This window comes from Scyliorhinus torazame, chromosome 15 (genome assembly GCF_047496885.1).
Source record: "Scyliorhinus torazame isolate Kashiwa2021f chromosome 15, sScyTor2.1, whole genome shotgun sequence".
Classification (NCBI taxonomy): domain Eukaryota; kingdom Metazoa; phylum Chordata; class Chondrichthyes; order Carcharhiniformes; family Scyliorhinidae; genus Scyliorhinus; species Scyliorhinus torazame.
Window position 1 is genome coordinate 7,358,539 of NC_092721.1, and position 15,899 is coordinate 7,374,437.

General features: G+C 45.4%; 1 protein-coding gene across 4 annotated transcripts in view; it reads right to left on the bottom strand.

Annotated features, from left to right (window-relative positions):
• Window positions 1–15,899, bottom strand: part of gramd1c (GRAM domain containing 1c) — a 90,866-nt gene that overhangs the window by 21,022 nt on the left and 53,945 nt on the right. For all 4 annotated transcript variants that reach the window (XM_072476025.1, XM_072476026.1, XM_072476027.1 and 1 more), the window contains 5 exons: window positions 10,875–11,043; window positions 8,430–8,573; window positions 7,544–7,662; window positions 5,079–5,221; window positions 757–860 (listed from right to left, as the gene is read on the bottom strand). In XM_072476025.1, the coding sequence (XP_072332126.1) occupies window positions 757–860; window positions 5,079–5,221; window positions 7,544–7,662; window positions 8,430–8,573; window positions 10,875–11,043 (679 nt within the window). The remainder of the gene's footprint in view (window positions 1–756; window positions 861–5,078; window positions 5,222–7,543; window positions 7,663–8,429; window positions 8,574–10,874; window positions 11,044–15,899) is intronic.

Consider the following 15,899-nt stretch of genomic DNA (forward strand, 5'->3'; position numbering starts at 1 on the left):
TCAGGTCACACACATGTGACTGTGGTGGTGGGGAGGGGGGGGGGTTGATCCATTATTCCCATGGTGGGGGTTGGGGGAGGAATGTCCCTCCTTGTCAGTGGGGGGTGAGGGAAGGGGAAAAACCGCTGGACTTTGTGATTGGGCTACCCACTCAAAGTGATGACCCGATACCAGGATCCCGAAGGAATCCGGGAAGCTCTCCGTCCTGCAGGCACGTGGCGTGGCTCAGCACTGACTCAAACTTGGGCGCTGGTCCTATAGCCAGTGGAGACCAGTCCCGGTTCTCCGCTGGCAGGAGCACTCCGGTTCCAGAATGGAGAATCCAGGCCAATATCTTCTGGGAGTCAGTGTCAAAAATGCTTTTATTGATGTTGTTCCTGTTACACACTTTAGGATGTTTTGCGATATTAAACGCCGCTCTAATTGTAAGTTGTTATTTTTCGTGCAGAGGCACATCTAGCACGATTCAGTGTAATACAACGGAGCCTGGTCAGATTTCCTCCCCAATATTCTGTAGCCCTGGGATGACTGTGGTATTTTAGCTTTGCCCTGCCTGAGATCAATTCATTCGGAATGGACTGGACATCGAACATGTACCTTCTGATTTACACGGTTTAGAAACACATTTGTTTGTATATTTACCCACTAAGGTACTGGGGAAAACCCATCACACGCTTAAAATGCATCTTCCATTCCAGTTCAAATATACTTTACGTGATCACTAACAAGTTTATTGAATAACGAATGAGCAGAAACCTAAGTGTTTGAAGTAGTCCTCCAACCCACTCCATGAGTTTTTCTGTATGAAGGACTTCACCAAACTCCATGGCTGTTTTCTGTAGCACACATCTGTTGAAACTCTGAAATGAAAGATAATACATATGAAGGAAAGTTACTGAGAAACAAAAGCCACATTTTTTTAAGCCATCAAATGCTGTTAAATCTATAAAAACAAATTTCTCCGCCGGCGGGATGCTCCGTTTTGCCGACAGCCTGGGGGTTTCTTGATGGCGCGGGGCTGCCCCACAACGGGAAACCCCATTGACCAGCCAGCGTAACGGAGAATCCCGCCGGCGTGATGACACAGAAATGTGGCGCTATGAGAATCCAGCCCCCTAGTTTTAAAGATTGTTTCAGAGACAGATCAGTGGAGAGTCATACAATCCAATTAAACATTTTGTCCACAAAGACTGACAATTATAAAAGTTTTAGATTCACTAGTTCCAAACAGGCCAAAAAGGAAAACTTCCTGCAAAAAGCAAATTACTTCTGTGGATGCTGGACATTGTAAATAAAAATGGAGAATGCTGGAAAAGTGGGGTTGCCAGAGGTTAGCACTGCTGCCTCACATTGCTAGGGACCCAGGTTCAATTCCGGCCTCGGGTGACTATCTATTTGGAATTCACACTTCCTCCAGTGTCTGTGTGGGTTTCCTCGGAGTGCTCTTATTTCCTCCCACAGTCCAAAGATGTGCGGGTTAGGTGGATTGGCCATGATAAATTGCCCCTTAATGTCCAGGGACGTGCAGGTTAGGTTAAGGGCTATTAGGATAGGGTGGGGGAGTGGGCTTGGGTGGGGTGCTCTTTCAGAGGGTTGGTGCAGACTCGATAGGCCAAATGGCCTCCTTCTGCACTGCAGGGATTCTATAATTCTGCTCAACAGGTGAGGCAGCAGCTGTGGAGAGATGACTGTATTGATCAGGTTAATGACTTTAACAGAATTTTCTACATTGAATATTGTTCGGTTTGATCCATACGAACTCTTCAGGATTAGCTTTCAGGGAGGTTAACAGAGGGTTATGTAGTCTTTTTGTATCTGTGACTGAGTGCTGAAAAACAGCTTGCCTTTGATGCTTAGGTGAAGGACATAATGGAACGGATAGAAAAACATCTGGAAAAGAAGGGTGAGCAGACAGAGGCAATGGTCCATGAAGGAGCTGGAGAGGTAGGAAAGAGAAGTGTGTAGGTCTTGTGGAGGTGATTGTCGGAGTTGGGATCCAGGCTGGGAAGTACAGCTTTTAGATTTGGAATCTCAGAATTAATTCATGTGTCACATGCTGGGTTAATAGGTTTGACATTAATGTATGGCTTGAGAGATGATGTAGGAGGGAGGATTCAGATATTTTAGGAATCTGAGACTAGTTCTGTAACAGGGGGAAAGCTGTTCAGAAAGGACCGCGTCTGAACCGGAAGATTATCATTGTGCTCCGAGAAAGGTAAATAAGCCAGCGAGGATGAATTTAAATCAGTGCGATGGGGAAAGAAAAGCAGAACAAACTAAAAGTTAAAAAATAATTTAGACAAAGGCCTGGATTTACACAGCGAGGAGAATGGGAGCAGGTTCTAAATAATACATCTGTGATTCCCAGAGATAGCTGCCCAAATAAATCAGCAGCTGTCTCTATTCGCATGGCTTTAGTGAGGTAGGTGTCTGAAACCTGGAAGTGTGCAGATTAGACCAGGTCTGAACCTTGTGGATGTATCTGAATAACCAGGATACTCTTGTGGAAAGGTGAAGCACCTTCATGGGTATGATTCAGGACACGCTTGGGTCAGCTCAGCTGCCCTTTGGGATTGTTAAAATTGTACAGAGTGTATTTTAAAGCCTTCTCCCAGACCTGGAGCCCACAACCACTCCTCATATGACAAGCCCTTCATTCCCGGGATCATTCTAGTGAACCTACTCTGGACACCCTCGAGGTTCAGCACATCCTTCCTCAGATACGGGGCCCAAAACTGCTCACAATACTCCAAATGGGGTCAGACCAGAGCCTTATACAGCCTCAGCAATAATGTTTTGCTGCTGGATCCTAAAACCTGTCCACTCCTCTGGTCTACCACTATCCTTTGCCATTTTGTATATCCTGACTTTTCAATTTAACATTATCCTTGCCCTGCTTGGGATTTTGCCTCTTTCTCATGGAATCCCTCTTTTTGATTGTGTTAAACTCCTGCTGAGCATTATGGACCAGCTGTTTGAATATCTGCCACTGTTCATCTACTGACCTGTATCTTAGCTTATTTGCCCAGTTCATCTTAGACAACTCCTCCCGCATACCATCATAATTGACCCTATTTAAGTTGAAGACACTTGTTAAGGATGTTCACCCTCACATTGTATCTGGAATTCTATCATATTATGGTCCCTACCCCCTACGGGATCGTTAACCCAAGATCCCTTATTAATCATTCTTCATGACACAAAACCAAATCTAAAATAGCCTGTTCCTGGAGGTTTCCTTGCCCATGTTTGACCTGCAGCTATGAGACTTCATGGGGTCCAGAGTTGATGTTGAGGACTGCAAGGGGAACTCCATCCCAACTGAATACCACTGTTCCACCAGCTCTGCCATTGCCGTTTCTAGTGCCTAGGTCAATGCTGGGGGGTCTCTCCGGCTTCTTTCCTTTTAGACAACAGTGGCTGGCTATGCCATTTCAGGGTCAACGACACTGTTGTGGGTCTGGAGTCACATGTGGGTCTGGAGGCCAGACCAGGTAAGGATGGCAGACTTCCTTCCCCAAAGACATTAGTGAACCAGCTGGGGCTTTTATTTAAACAAAAATCTGATTTAGCACAGTGGGCTAAACAGTTGACGTGTAATGCAGAACAAGACCATCAGCGCGGGTTCAATTCCCATACCGGCCTCCCCGAACAGGTGCCGGAATGTGCCGATTAGGGGCTTTTCACAGTAACATCATTCAAGCCTACTTGTGACAATAGGCGATTATAATTATTATAATCGACAACGATTTCATGGGGGTGGTATGGTGACGCAGTGGTTAGCACTGCTGCCCTGGGTCACTGTCCGTCTGGAGTTTGTACATTCTCCCCGGGTCTGACCCCACAATCCAAAGATGTGCAGATTAGGTGGATTGACCACATGGAATTGCGAATGCGATTTCGGCGTCGGCTATCGGAGAATCCAGCCCTTAGTCTCGGGAACGGAGAATCCGGACGAATGTGTTTGTTGTGGAGAGGCAAGACATGAGGTTGAATGTTTTTGTTTTAGAAAATTAAAAGATAGATAAGAGGAGTATTGTTCAGGCCAAAACATTATCAATGGGAGGCAGCACGCCAGGTGAGAGCCATGTCTTCAATATTAATCTTGAAGAATTTGAGTCTTCCACATTGTCGGGAGGGTACAATGGGAGGGTGTCTTCATGGAAATGTGAATTAACTGAAGTTGTGAGGGACCCTATCCTAAAACAAGTAACTTAGTAAAGATACCACGGTCAAAATTTTACGTTCAAAGTTCTGCCGCACATCTGACCCGGATGCATCATGGGCCATACTGTTCTATGTTCTAAATCACGCAAGATGATGACATCATCATGCACTGATGTGATATTTTGGGTCGACGGACATGCATGAAAGTCAGAAGCCAATAATCAAGAAGCCAATTTAAATGAATTAAACACCAATTGACCGTCACTTTAAGATGCCTTTTCCTCTGCTTTAGGGTTGGTGGGCAGGCCAATTGGCCAGTGGTTTTTACGTTTAAGCTGTAACCTCAATCCAGGGCAGGATGAAAGCTCAGGGCTCAAATAAAATTGACAAATGATCCTGGGGACAGAGGCCTGTGTATGACTGTTCTGCCTAGACTCTTGTGGCTTAGTTGTTCCATCAAGATTGATTTTTTCTCAGACTGATCTGCAGCAGCTGCCCCCCCCCCGAAGAGGACATGGGAAGTGAAAGCTCACACTCTCCCTTTTCTTGGCCCAGGCCTCTTCTCACCCTCCGTGGCTGTGCTCAGTCTGTCTCAGTGAGTGTTTCACTTTGCCTGGCTGTCAATTAGTAAGCCAGTGTGATCCCGTGTCAACTGTGGCCGGCAATGCAGTCCACACCCTTTCCGGACCTGCTGAATGTTTGTGCCTGACGGGTGAAAATGTGGACAATCAAGATTAAAATCGAAAATTCAAGGAAACCCTAATGTCCTGGAATAGTTGGGGAGCGGGGGGCTTTGTGATTAAATGGATTGTATAAATTGGAATCAATCAACCTTTGGCACGTCTTAAACACAAAACATACTAAGGATTATAAGATATGCTCCATGGGGACAACAGCAAACATTACATTACCTTAGTCTGCACTTGCGTCTTGATGTCTGAATGATGCAGTATCGGTTATGTGTGTAAAAGTAGTCATGGTAAGGCACGTCATGTGTGGTCACCTCTGCATCAATCAGGTAGTACAGTCCAATCTGGTTCTCTTTACACAATATCTGTAACAATCCATAAATTTGTTTCAGCTATTCTTTAATGACCAAGTAAACAGAACTAACCAACTCTAGGCCAGCGACAAAACTGAAGACCAAGTTCTCTGAAGGAAAAACCTGGTAAATTTTCAAGAAGATATGGGCAATGTCATGGATATTGTTAGGATTTGAAAGAAAAGAAAGGACTTGCTTGGATAGTCTTTCATGACCTCAGCACCTCAAGTGTTTTACAGCCAATAATACTTTTCAAATATCATCATTGTTGTAACCATCAGGAATGTGCTAGCCAATATGTTCAGTACAGGTGCCAACACGAGGCAAGATAATGACCAGGTAATCTGTTTTTAAGAATTTGGTTGAGGGACAAATATTGGCGAGAACACTGGGAAGAACTACTTTACTCTTCTTCAAAGATTGCAACTTTGGGGTAGACAGGGCCTTGGTTTAACTTCTTATTCAAAAATGGCACCTGACAATGCAGATTCCTCTCCACTGCATTCACAGTGTCAGCCTAGATTATGTGCTTCAGTCTCTGGAGCCACTGACACATTAATCTATGTTTGTTGAGTCTATTAGCAATGCTCCAGTGATGCCCAATGTAAACTGAAAGAACAACACCTCATCTTCTGATTGGGCATGTTCTTTGCAGTCTCGTGGATTCAACATAAGAGTTCAACAATTTTGGACTGTGAACTTACCCCTCCCTTGATGTCCCCCCTCCTCTTTGTTTTTCAGTTCCCTTGGCTTGCCCCAACATAACCCTGCCCCTCCCCACATGGCGTCCTGAACCTTCTTGTTCAGCTTTGCTCCCACTAGGCACTAGCTTTTGTTCTCCTATTAACACTTTCTGTTCTCTTCTTTTGCTACTGTTAGCGCTCTTCAGTTCTTCCATTAACACTTTCTCCCCCCCTCCCCCACCCCCCTGGTCTGACGTCCATGACAAATCTGTCAACTTCTCTTCTGTTCTGCAGAACGGTCATATGAACTCGAATCGTTAATTCTGTTGCTCCCTAAACAAATGCTGTTAGACCTGCTGAGTTTTTATTTTAGAATGAGCTTAAGTCGGCCCACATGATGGTGTAATGTTCTTGTCGGATAGCCTGATTTATATTACACGAACACTTGTAGCCAAAGCTATAAACGATTTATTAACATTAACTGTCTGACAAATATATATAAAGCAACAGATGAATAACAGTATGAACATGCACAAGCAACCTCTCTCTCCCAGCTTCCCAGTCAGTCTGAGGTCACCTGACTCTAGCATTCACCTATATACTAATGAGACTCCTAGTGGTCAGTCGGTGAATTACAACACAACCATGATATCACCACAGGCAGTCGACTGATGGTGCAGAATAGGCCGCAGTTTTACTCTCCACTGAACAGTCAGGCAATCTAACAATCAGTTTCCCCATCAGGTAGATCACATCAAGGACCTTCCCCACGTCCCCATCAGGTAGATCACATCAAGGACCTTCCCCACGTCCCCATCAGGTAGATTACATCAAGGACCGTCCCCACGTCCCCATCAGGTAGATAACATCAAGGACCTTCCCCACGTCCCCATCAGGTAGATCACATCAAGGACCTTCCCCACGTCCCCATCAGGTAGATTACATCAAGGACCTTCCCCACGTCCCCATCAGGTAGATTACATCAAGGACAGTCCCCACGTCCCCATCAGGTAGATCACATCAAGGACCGTCCCCACGTCCCCATCAGGTAGATCACATCAAGGACCGTCCCCACGTCCCCATCAGGTAGATTACATCAAGGACCTTCCCCACGTCCCCATCAGGTAGATTACATCAAGGACCTTCCCCACGTCCCCATCAGGTAGATTACATCAAGGACCTTCCCCACGTCCCCATCAGGTAGATTACATCAAGGACCGTCCCCACGTATTATATCCCTCAGTTATTGGCAAAAGAAGTTCGTTTTTTACAAGTATTTTTTAGAAATTTGGTTAGTTTCCTTTTCCTCTTTGCTAAAGATTTTATTGGCAGTAATTTGCTGACTAACAAGCTAAAGCTATAGACAATTTATTTAATTTATTAACATTAACTGTGAGTCAACTATATACAAAACAACAGATGAATAACATTATGAACATGCACAAGCAACCTCTCGCTTCCAACTCGCCAGTATAGTACTCTTGAACCGAGAAATACCACACAGATGGCAGATTCAACACAGTTTCTTGATAAATTAATCTTATGAGAGACAATCAAGTCCAAGTAGGTCAACGGGACAGACACACACTTGATGAAACACCTAATCATACAGGTATATGTGTCTATATATATATATATAAAATATATACACCTGTTTTTCAGTTGCTGTTGAAAACTTGCCAATCAGAGGATTTGTGATGGTTATTATGTACTTCAGTGTCCTTGTCTGCTTCCCACTCACTCTTTCCTCCCATGGATCACTGACAAAATCTAGAGAAAACAATTTTTTCCCTCACATTAAAATTCAATGCGCTACCATTTGTTTTTCTTTTAAATCTACACATTTTAGAAATACTGAAAGTCATACAGCTAAATTTGCATGCCGAGCAGAACCCTCGAGTCAGAAGCTCTTGCTGTGGGATATATGCTTGGCACAATGTCATGATTCAAAGATAATCAGCCCAAAAGAGAATTGGATATATGCCGGAAGAGGAAGATTCCACGGGGCAATAAGGAAAGAGCAGGAGCACAGGGTGAACTGAAGTGCTCTTTCAAAGGGCTAGCAGAGACATGATAGGTTGAATAGTCTTGTTCTGCACTTCAAGGTTCTAAAAAAAAACAATGTCCCCCCTCCCCCACTCCACTTGGGGTAACTGTTTCTAGTTGCCCTTCGACACACTGCTCACCTTTGTTCTGCCACTCACACATTCTAATCTCTTATGTGCCACTATCATCACCCATCTTATTCTTAATCACCTCCAATTACATTCCTTTTGTCCTCGACATCTTTGTTAATCTCCACCTATCGCTGGTCCCCTATCCAGCCCCACAGCTCCACGCCCCCACTACAGTATAAATCTGACCCCATTTCCAGTTCGCTTGATCTTCGACAAAGAGTCGTCCAGACTCAGCTCCCTTTTCTCCCCACAGATACTGTCAGCCTTTCTAATTTTGTTCAGTATTTTCTGTTTTGTTCCAAAAGGGAACTACTGCACTTCTATTCCTGCTTATTGAAGAGCATTATCGTATTTAGTTACCTGTAATTTTTCTTGTACGAATAAATTTCTGTATAAATGGAGAGTCAGTAAATAGAAGCTCAAACATCTTGTCTGCATTCATGTTGAATACTCTGTTAATGTAAAGTTTACCCTGAAGGTCACTGCAAGGCGTCTTCTCTTCAGCTGCAGACAATCAAATTAAATTCACATAAGAACTATCTAACAAAATATTTTTTTAAATCTACTGCATGAATAGCATTTCATCCTATAATTTAGCTGTATTAGAAGTCTTACATATAGCACACACTTCTTTGAGTATAGCATACAATTCCTGTAAAAAGTAAATCCCATGTTTTATTTACAAAGAACAAAGAACAAAGAAATGTACAGCACAGGAACAGGCCCTTCGGCCCTCCAAGCCCGTGCCGACCATACTGCCCGACTAAACTACAATCTTCTACACTTCCTGGGTCCGTATCCTTCTATTCCCATCCTATTCATATATTTGTCAAGATGCCCCTTAAATGTCCCTATCGTCCCTGCCTCCACTACCTCCTCCGGTAGTGAGTTCCAGGCACCCACTACCCTCTGCGTAAAAAACTTGCCTCGTACATCTACTCTAAACTTTGCCCCTCTCACCTTAAACCTATGCCCCCTAGTAATTGACCCCTCTACCCTGGGGAAAAGCCTCTGACTATCCACTCTGTCTATGCCCCTCATAATTTTGTATACCTCTATCAGGTCGCCCCTCAACCTCCTTCGTTCCAGTGAGAACAAACCGAGTTTATTCAATCGCTCCTCATAGCTTATGCCCTCCATACCAGGCAACATTCTGGTAAATCTCTTCTGCACCCTCTCTAAAGCCTCCACATCCTTCTGGTAGTGTGGCGACCAGAATTGAACACTATACTCCAAGTGTGGCCTAACTAAGGTTCTATACAGCTGCAACATGACTTGCCAATTCTTATACTCAATGCCCCGGCCAATGAAGGCAAGCATGCCGTATGCCTTCTTGACTACCTTCTCCACCTGTGTAGCCCCTTTCAGTGATCTGTGGACCTGTACTCCTAGATCTCTTTGACTTTCAATACTCCTGAGGGTTCTACCATTCACTGTATATTCCCTACCTGCATTAGCCCTTCCAAAATGCATTACCTCACATTTGTCCAGGTTAAACTCCATCTGCCATCTCTCCGCCCAAGTCTCCAGACAATCTAAATCCTGCTGTATCCTCAGACAGTCCTCATCGCTATCCGCAATTCCACCAACCTTTGTGTCGTCTGCAAACTTACTAATCAGACCAGTTACATTTTCCTCCAAATCATTTATATATACTACAAAGAGCAAAGGTCCCAGCACTGATCCCTGTGGAACACCACTGGTCACAGCCCTCCAATTAGAAAAGCATCCCTCCATTGCTACCCTCTGCCTTCTATGGCCTAGCCAGTTCTGTATCCATAAAAATCCCTAAGCGAGAATCATACCCCTAGACCAACGAGCCAAACGACCGTCAGCTACCAGCTACCTCCTGGTCCAGCAATAGGTGGCACTGTTGCCCATTTCACCCAAACATATTCTTCAAGTAGGTGTTCCTTACAGCTTCCCATTTCCATTTTCAAACAGGCCACAGCCCAGCACGCCGCCCACGGCCCAGCACGCCACCCACGGCCCAGAACACGGCCCACGGCCCAGAACACGGCCCACGGCCCAGAACACGGCCCACGGCCCAGAACACGGCCCACAGCCCAGAACACGGCCCACAGCCCAGAACACGGCCCACAGCCCAGAACACGGCCCACAGCCCAGAACACGGCCCACAGCCCAGAACACGGCCCACAGCCCAGAACACGGCCCACAGCCCAGAACACGGCCCACAGCCCAGAACACGGCCCACAGCCCAGAACACGGCCCACAGCCCAGAACACGGCCCACAGCCCAGAACACGGCCCACAGCCCAGAACACGGCCCACAGCCCAGAACACGGCCCACGGCCCAGAACACTGCTTTACTTTGAGTAGAGGTGAGAGTCTGGTAAAATGCTCTCATTTTAACGGAATTCAGGCTCTCTGGATAACTGTCCTATTTAAATTCCAAAGAATACTGGTTCAAAACACAGGCTTTTCCTGCTGAATATAGGCTCTGTCCTATGGCACTTTAAGGTTCAAAAGAGGGAATATTCTTTCGAAATGTCCTGAGTATTTTTCTTTTAGCCCACCCCCAAACTATCTGAAATGGTAACACAACGGTGTAGAAATCAGCTAATCAGATAGCCCTGAATGGGACTGGTCCTCCATTGTTGAGTACATTGACACTGCCAAGGTTTACATACACAACTCACAGCCACCTGCTCAAGGTGGTGAATGAAGGAAATACAGCTGAAACCACACATTTGAAAAAATGAAGACCAATATAAAATTTAAGAGCCACCAGTTCCTCTTCTTTTTCAATTGTGTTTTAAATCAATCCCCAATACATTTTTCATACCTTCATTTACAATATTGGATGCATCTGTCCTCTCTGCGGGTAGATCTTCATTGTCATTATGGTCTAAACAAGAAGACGATGACCTGGTAGCAATTCTGTTGCTTTTCCTTTCAGACGTAGCAAGGGGCTGACTTAGTTCCAGATTCTCAGCCCTGACTTCTCTGGGAGACTGAAGAGAGATTTAATACCTTTCAGCAACACTATACTCTCATTGCCTGCCAATGAAATCCCCTTTGATAAACATCACCCAAGCCTTGTTGTCCAAATATTTTTTCAGAAGACTGTACCTTTTCCTTCTTACATGGAACGGACTACAGAGAGCCAGTTGATGTTGTTGGTGAAAATTACAGAAGTGATAAAAATGTTGAAAATTACAGAAAACAATTTTCTGCGTGACTGGGGTCTCGGACGAGGCAATTCACGGACTTTCTCGTGTGAAAGAAAGCAATGACATGCTGCTGAGGGATGGAAAATTAAATGTTATCAAACAATGGATACCGCAGAGTGAGCGGCACGGTAGCACAGTGGTTAGCACTGTTGCTTCACAGCGCCTGGGTCCCGGGTTAGATTCCCGCTTGGGTCACTATCTGTGTGGAGTCTGCATGTTCTCGCCGTGTCTGCGTGGGTTTCCTCCGGGTGCTCCGGTTTCCTCCCATAAGTCCCGAAAGACGTAGTGAATTGGACATTCTGCATTCTCCCTCAGTGTACCCGAACAGGAGTCGGGGTGTGGGAACTAGGGGATTTTCACAGTAACTTCATTGCAGTGTTAATGTAAACTTACTTGTGATGCTAATAAAGATTATTATTATAACCATTATCCATCCATTCCAAGCCTGTGAAACACACAGCTAACAATTGATAATTGGGAGCAGGGAGAACCCAAGGTCTCCAGACTTCAACCCGGATAGATAATCACCCCCAGCGCTGGCTAACGCACCCCCAGCGCTGGCTCACCCGCCCCCGGCGCTGGCTAACCCACCCCCCCAGCGCTGGCTAACCCACCCCCCCCAGTGCTGGCTAACCCGCCCCCCAGCGCTGGCTAACCCGCCCCCAGCGCTGACTAACCCGCCCCCCAGCGCTGGCTAACCCGCCCCCCAGCACTGGCTAACCCGCCCCCCAGCGCTGGCTAACCCGCCCCCCAGCGCTGGCTAACCCTACCCCCAGCGCTGGCTAACCCTACCCCCAGCGCTGGCTAACCCTACCCCCAGCGCTGGCTAACCCTACCCCCAGCGCTGGCTAACCCTACCCCCAGCGCTGACTAACCCGCCTATCTATTTTGGGACACATTTCTTCATGAACAATGGGCGAAAATTTAATTCATGGATGTCCATTTGTGCCTGAAAAATGATTGGCAAAGGTGGGATTTGAAAACTAAAAGGTATAATTTTAAAGATGGTGCAGGAGCAAAGGAAACTATGTGAAGGTACGCATATATTATTGAAGGTGGCAAGATAGGTCGAGAGAGTGATTGATAAAGCATATCGCATCATTATTAGAGGCATGGAGAGCAAAAGGAAGGAAGTTATGTTCTATTTGTATAAAACACTGGTTGATATATCTGGTTCCAGGCACCCTCTTTAGGAATAATGGGAAGGCATTGCAGAGAGCGCAGAAAAGATTCACGAGAACCAGGGATGAGGAACTTCAGTTACAAAGAAGTTGGGACTGTTTTCCTTTGAAAAATGAAGATAAAGAGATTTGATAGTGAGCACTGCTGCCCAACAGCGCAAGAGACCATTTCCGGCCTCGATGACTCTGTGGCATTTGCATGTTCTCCCCGTGTGTGCGTGGGTTTCCTCCGCGTGCTCCGGTTTCCTCCCACAGTCCAAAGGTGCGCAGGTTTGGTGGATTGGCCGTGCTAAAATTGCCCCTTAGCATCCAAAGATGTGATTAACTGGGGTTACGTGGATAGTGCGGGGGAGTGTACCTAGGTAGGATGCTCTTTTGGAGGGTTGGTGAAAACTCGATGGGTCGAATGGCCTCCTTTTGCACTGTAGGGATTCTATGGTAATTTAAAATTATGAGGGGTCTGGCCAGAGTAGATAGGGAGGACCCGAGAGTGTGGTGGAAGCATTCAGAATAAATTGAATTATCTGAAAAGGAAACGTGTGCTGGGCTACACCAAGAAGGCAAGGGGAATGGTACTAGGTGAAATGCTCCTTCAGTGCAGGCATGATGGGCTGAATGCCCTTCTTCAGTGCTGTAACCTCAATATTGCCTCAAATGATGCTTCAGTTGAATTAGTTGAGTGAAACTCACAGCAATGTATCCTGCAAAATAATAAACAATAAAACATACATCCATGCCACAGAATTGAACACACTGGCAGAAAATACCCTTACAAAAATTATTACAGACTAAACTACAAACACATAGTCACACATGCCTCACCAACTGAAGCCTCCCAAAGACAAACTTATACTGTGCACAGCAAACCCACATAAGGAACAGACCGCTGCACATTCAAATGTTTTTTTTTAAATCCCACAAAATGTTTACATTTACCAGTCACCAAACCCACAATATGCCAGTCTAATTGATCACATACTAAAACATAATGTATCCTGACTTCAGAAGTGTCATTTACTATTGAAATACCCTCTGAAATAGCCTTGCAAGCCATCAGTTCAAGGGCAATTAGGGATGGGCAATAAATGCTGGCCAAGCCAGTGATACCCACATCCCCTGAACGAATTTTTAAAAAAGACAGACTTCCAGTTGCAGAACATAGGGGACGAGCATGTGGTGTTTCTCCAAACAACCCTTTTTACAAGATTTTTCTTAATACGGCAGTATATTGTTATTTTCAGCTGCGAAAATTCATTTAAAACACGCAAGGATAAAGATACCCCTGCCAAGATGGCTACAGTGAAGATAGCGGCCGTCTCTCCCACGCTCCTCACAACCAAGACTTTGAGCGACATTCTGTTCACTGAGTTCGACAAATCCCAGTGAAGTTTGGCTCTGGAGCTGAAAAATTCATTGGAAGAATCACTGGGTCCTATTCGGTCCTCCCTCAACACCATTCATTTAGCTGTGGACTCTCATGCCAGCACTCTTATCGACAACGAGATGGTAGCAATCCATCATCACAGAGCTGCTTTTTCAGTTGACAAGGAGCATTGCCATGTTACGTACCAGGGCCACTCAATCAGGATCTACCAAGACATGAGTGTAGGCCTGGCAAGTGTCGTGTTGGGTGTTCTGGTCTACAAACAGGTCAACACGGCTGGAGATGGTGTAACTCTATTTTATTAACAACTCAACTGTAATAACATACTGTAAGCTTGGGTACATGCATTACCAGCTTATCTGTGGACCCTGTCCTATCACTATCGAGGTGAGGCACTCAGCACATGGTGACTGTCTGTGTTGCAGGCTGTGAGCTCTGTGCTCTGAGCTGGCTGCTGCTAGAATGGGCGGGAACTCTGGTGTCCCCTATCTTTATAGTGTGTGTGCTCTCACTGGTGATTGGCTGCGATGTTGCGTATGCTGGTTGGTCCTACTGTATGTGTGTGTCAGTGTGTGTGTGATTGCACCATGATATGCTGATGTATATCATGACAGCAAGGAGGCATGCAGCATTTAACAACATCAAGTCCACACTGTACAAGGGAATTAGCTTTGGGCTGATTCTCCCTGCCCGGCTCTGCATCAGATTTAAGGGACAATCACTTCTTCGACACACCAGATGAGACAGACTCTTTCCTTCAAACATGCATACTTAATTATTGATGGGCTTACTAAGTTTGTGGTTTTCCTCTTTGGGTATCATAGGTTTGAATACCTGTATAGGCTATTTTATATGTTCAAAAATAATGACATGTTTGACTGGTTGTTTACACTAGAGCTCTCACTATGCGGTTAGAGCAAGAAACTTTCCAATGGTGTATTTTATAATGTAGCTCATATGAAGGGGCTATTATTTGGGCAGCACGGTAGCATAGTGGATAGCACAATTGCTTCACAGCTCCAGGGTCCCAGGTTCGATTCCTGGCTTGGGTCACTGTCTGTGCGGAGTCTGCACGTCCTCCCCGTGTGTGCGTGGGTTTCCTCCGGGTGCTCCGGTTTCCTCCCACAGTCCAAAGATGTGCAGGTTAGGTGGATTGGCCATGTTAAATTGTCCTTAGTGTCCAAAATTGCCCTTAGTGTTGGGTGTGGTTACTGGGTTAAGGGGTTATGGGGATAGGGTGGAGGTGTGGGCCTCGGTAGGGTGCTCTTTCCAAGAGCCGGTGCAGACTAGATGGGCCGAATGGCCTCCTTCTGCGCTGTAAATTCTATGAAATTCTATGAAATTAACAATGTTTGTTCGTCAACCATGCCATACAACACCGAATACCTGCTGCTTATCTGGTTTATAATGGTGAGGTTAGGATTTGATTCATAGTTTTATTTAGTTAAAGGTTTATTATCGCGCTGTTTGGATATTGTCCTAATGGTTTGGGAGTGCGGTAGCATAGTGGATAGCACAATTGCTTCACAGCTCCAGGGTGATTGTTCTGGGATGGAGAGAAGTGGGAGTGATTTCCTGTGATGACAGTAATCAAAGACCTTTTTGTATTTGGCCATTTTCATTATGAAATGGATCCTCTTGGCTTTGATTTCTCTTCCAGTCAATTTACTGACACTTTTATAAAGCCTACCTATACGTATGACTAGCTCAGGCGGTTAGGGTGGTACGGGGTTCTCGATCAGATTAGCCACACATAATGTTAGGGGGTTAAATGTCCCAGTAAACCATTCCAAAAAGTGCTTTCACATCTCAAGATCCACAACACTTACGTTGTATTTTCAAGAAACTCATCTTCGTGCTAGAGATCACAAAAAGCATGGATAGGCCATGTGTTTCACTCCAGCTTTAACGGCAGAGCGAGGGGCAAGGCAATTTTGATTAACAAAGGACTACAGTTCTCCCCTTTAATGTAATCTCAGACTCTGGTGGACGTCATACAATAGTTAATGGCGCACTTTTTCAAACCCCTGTAGTTTCAGTGACCATCTACACCCCTAACTTGGACAATACAA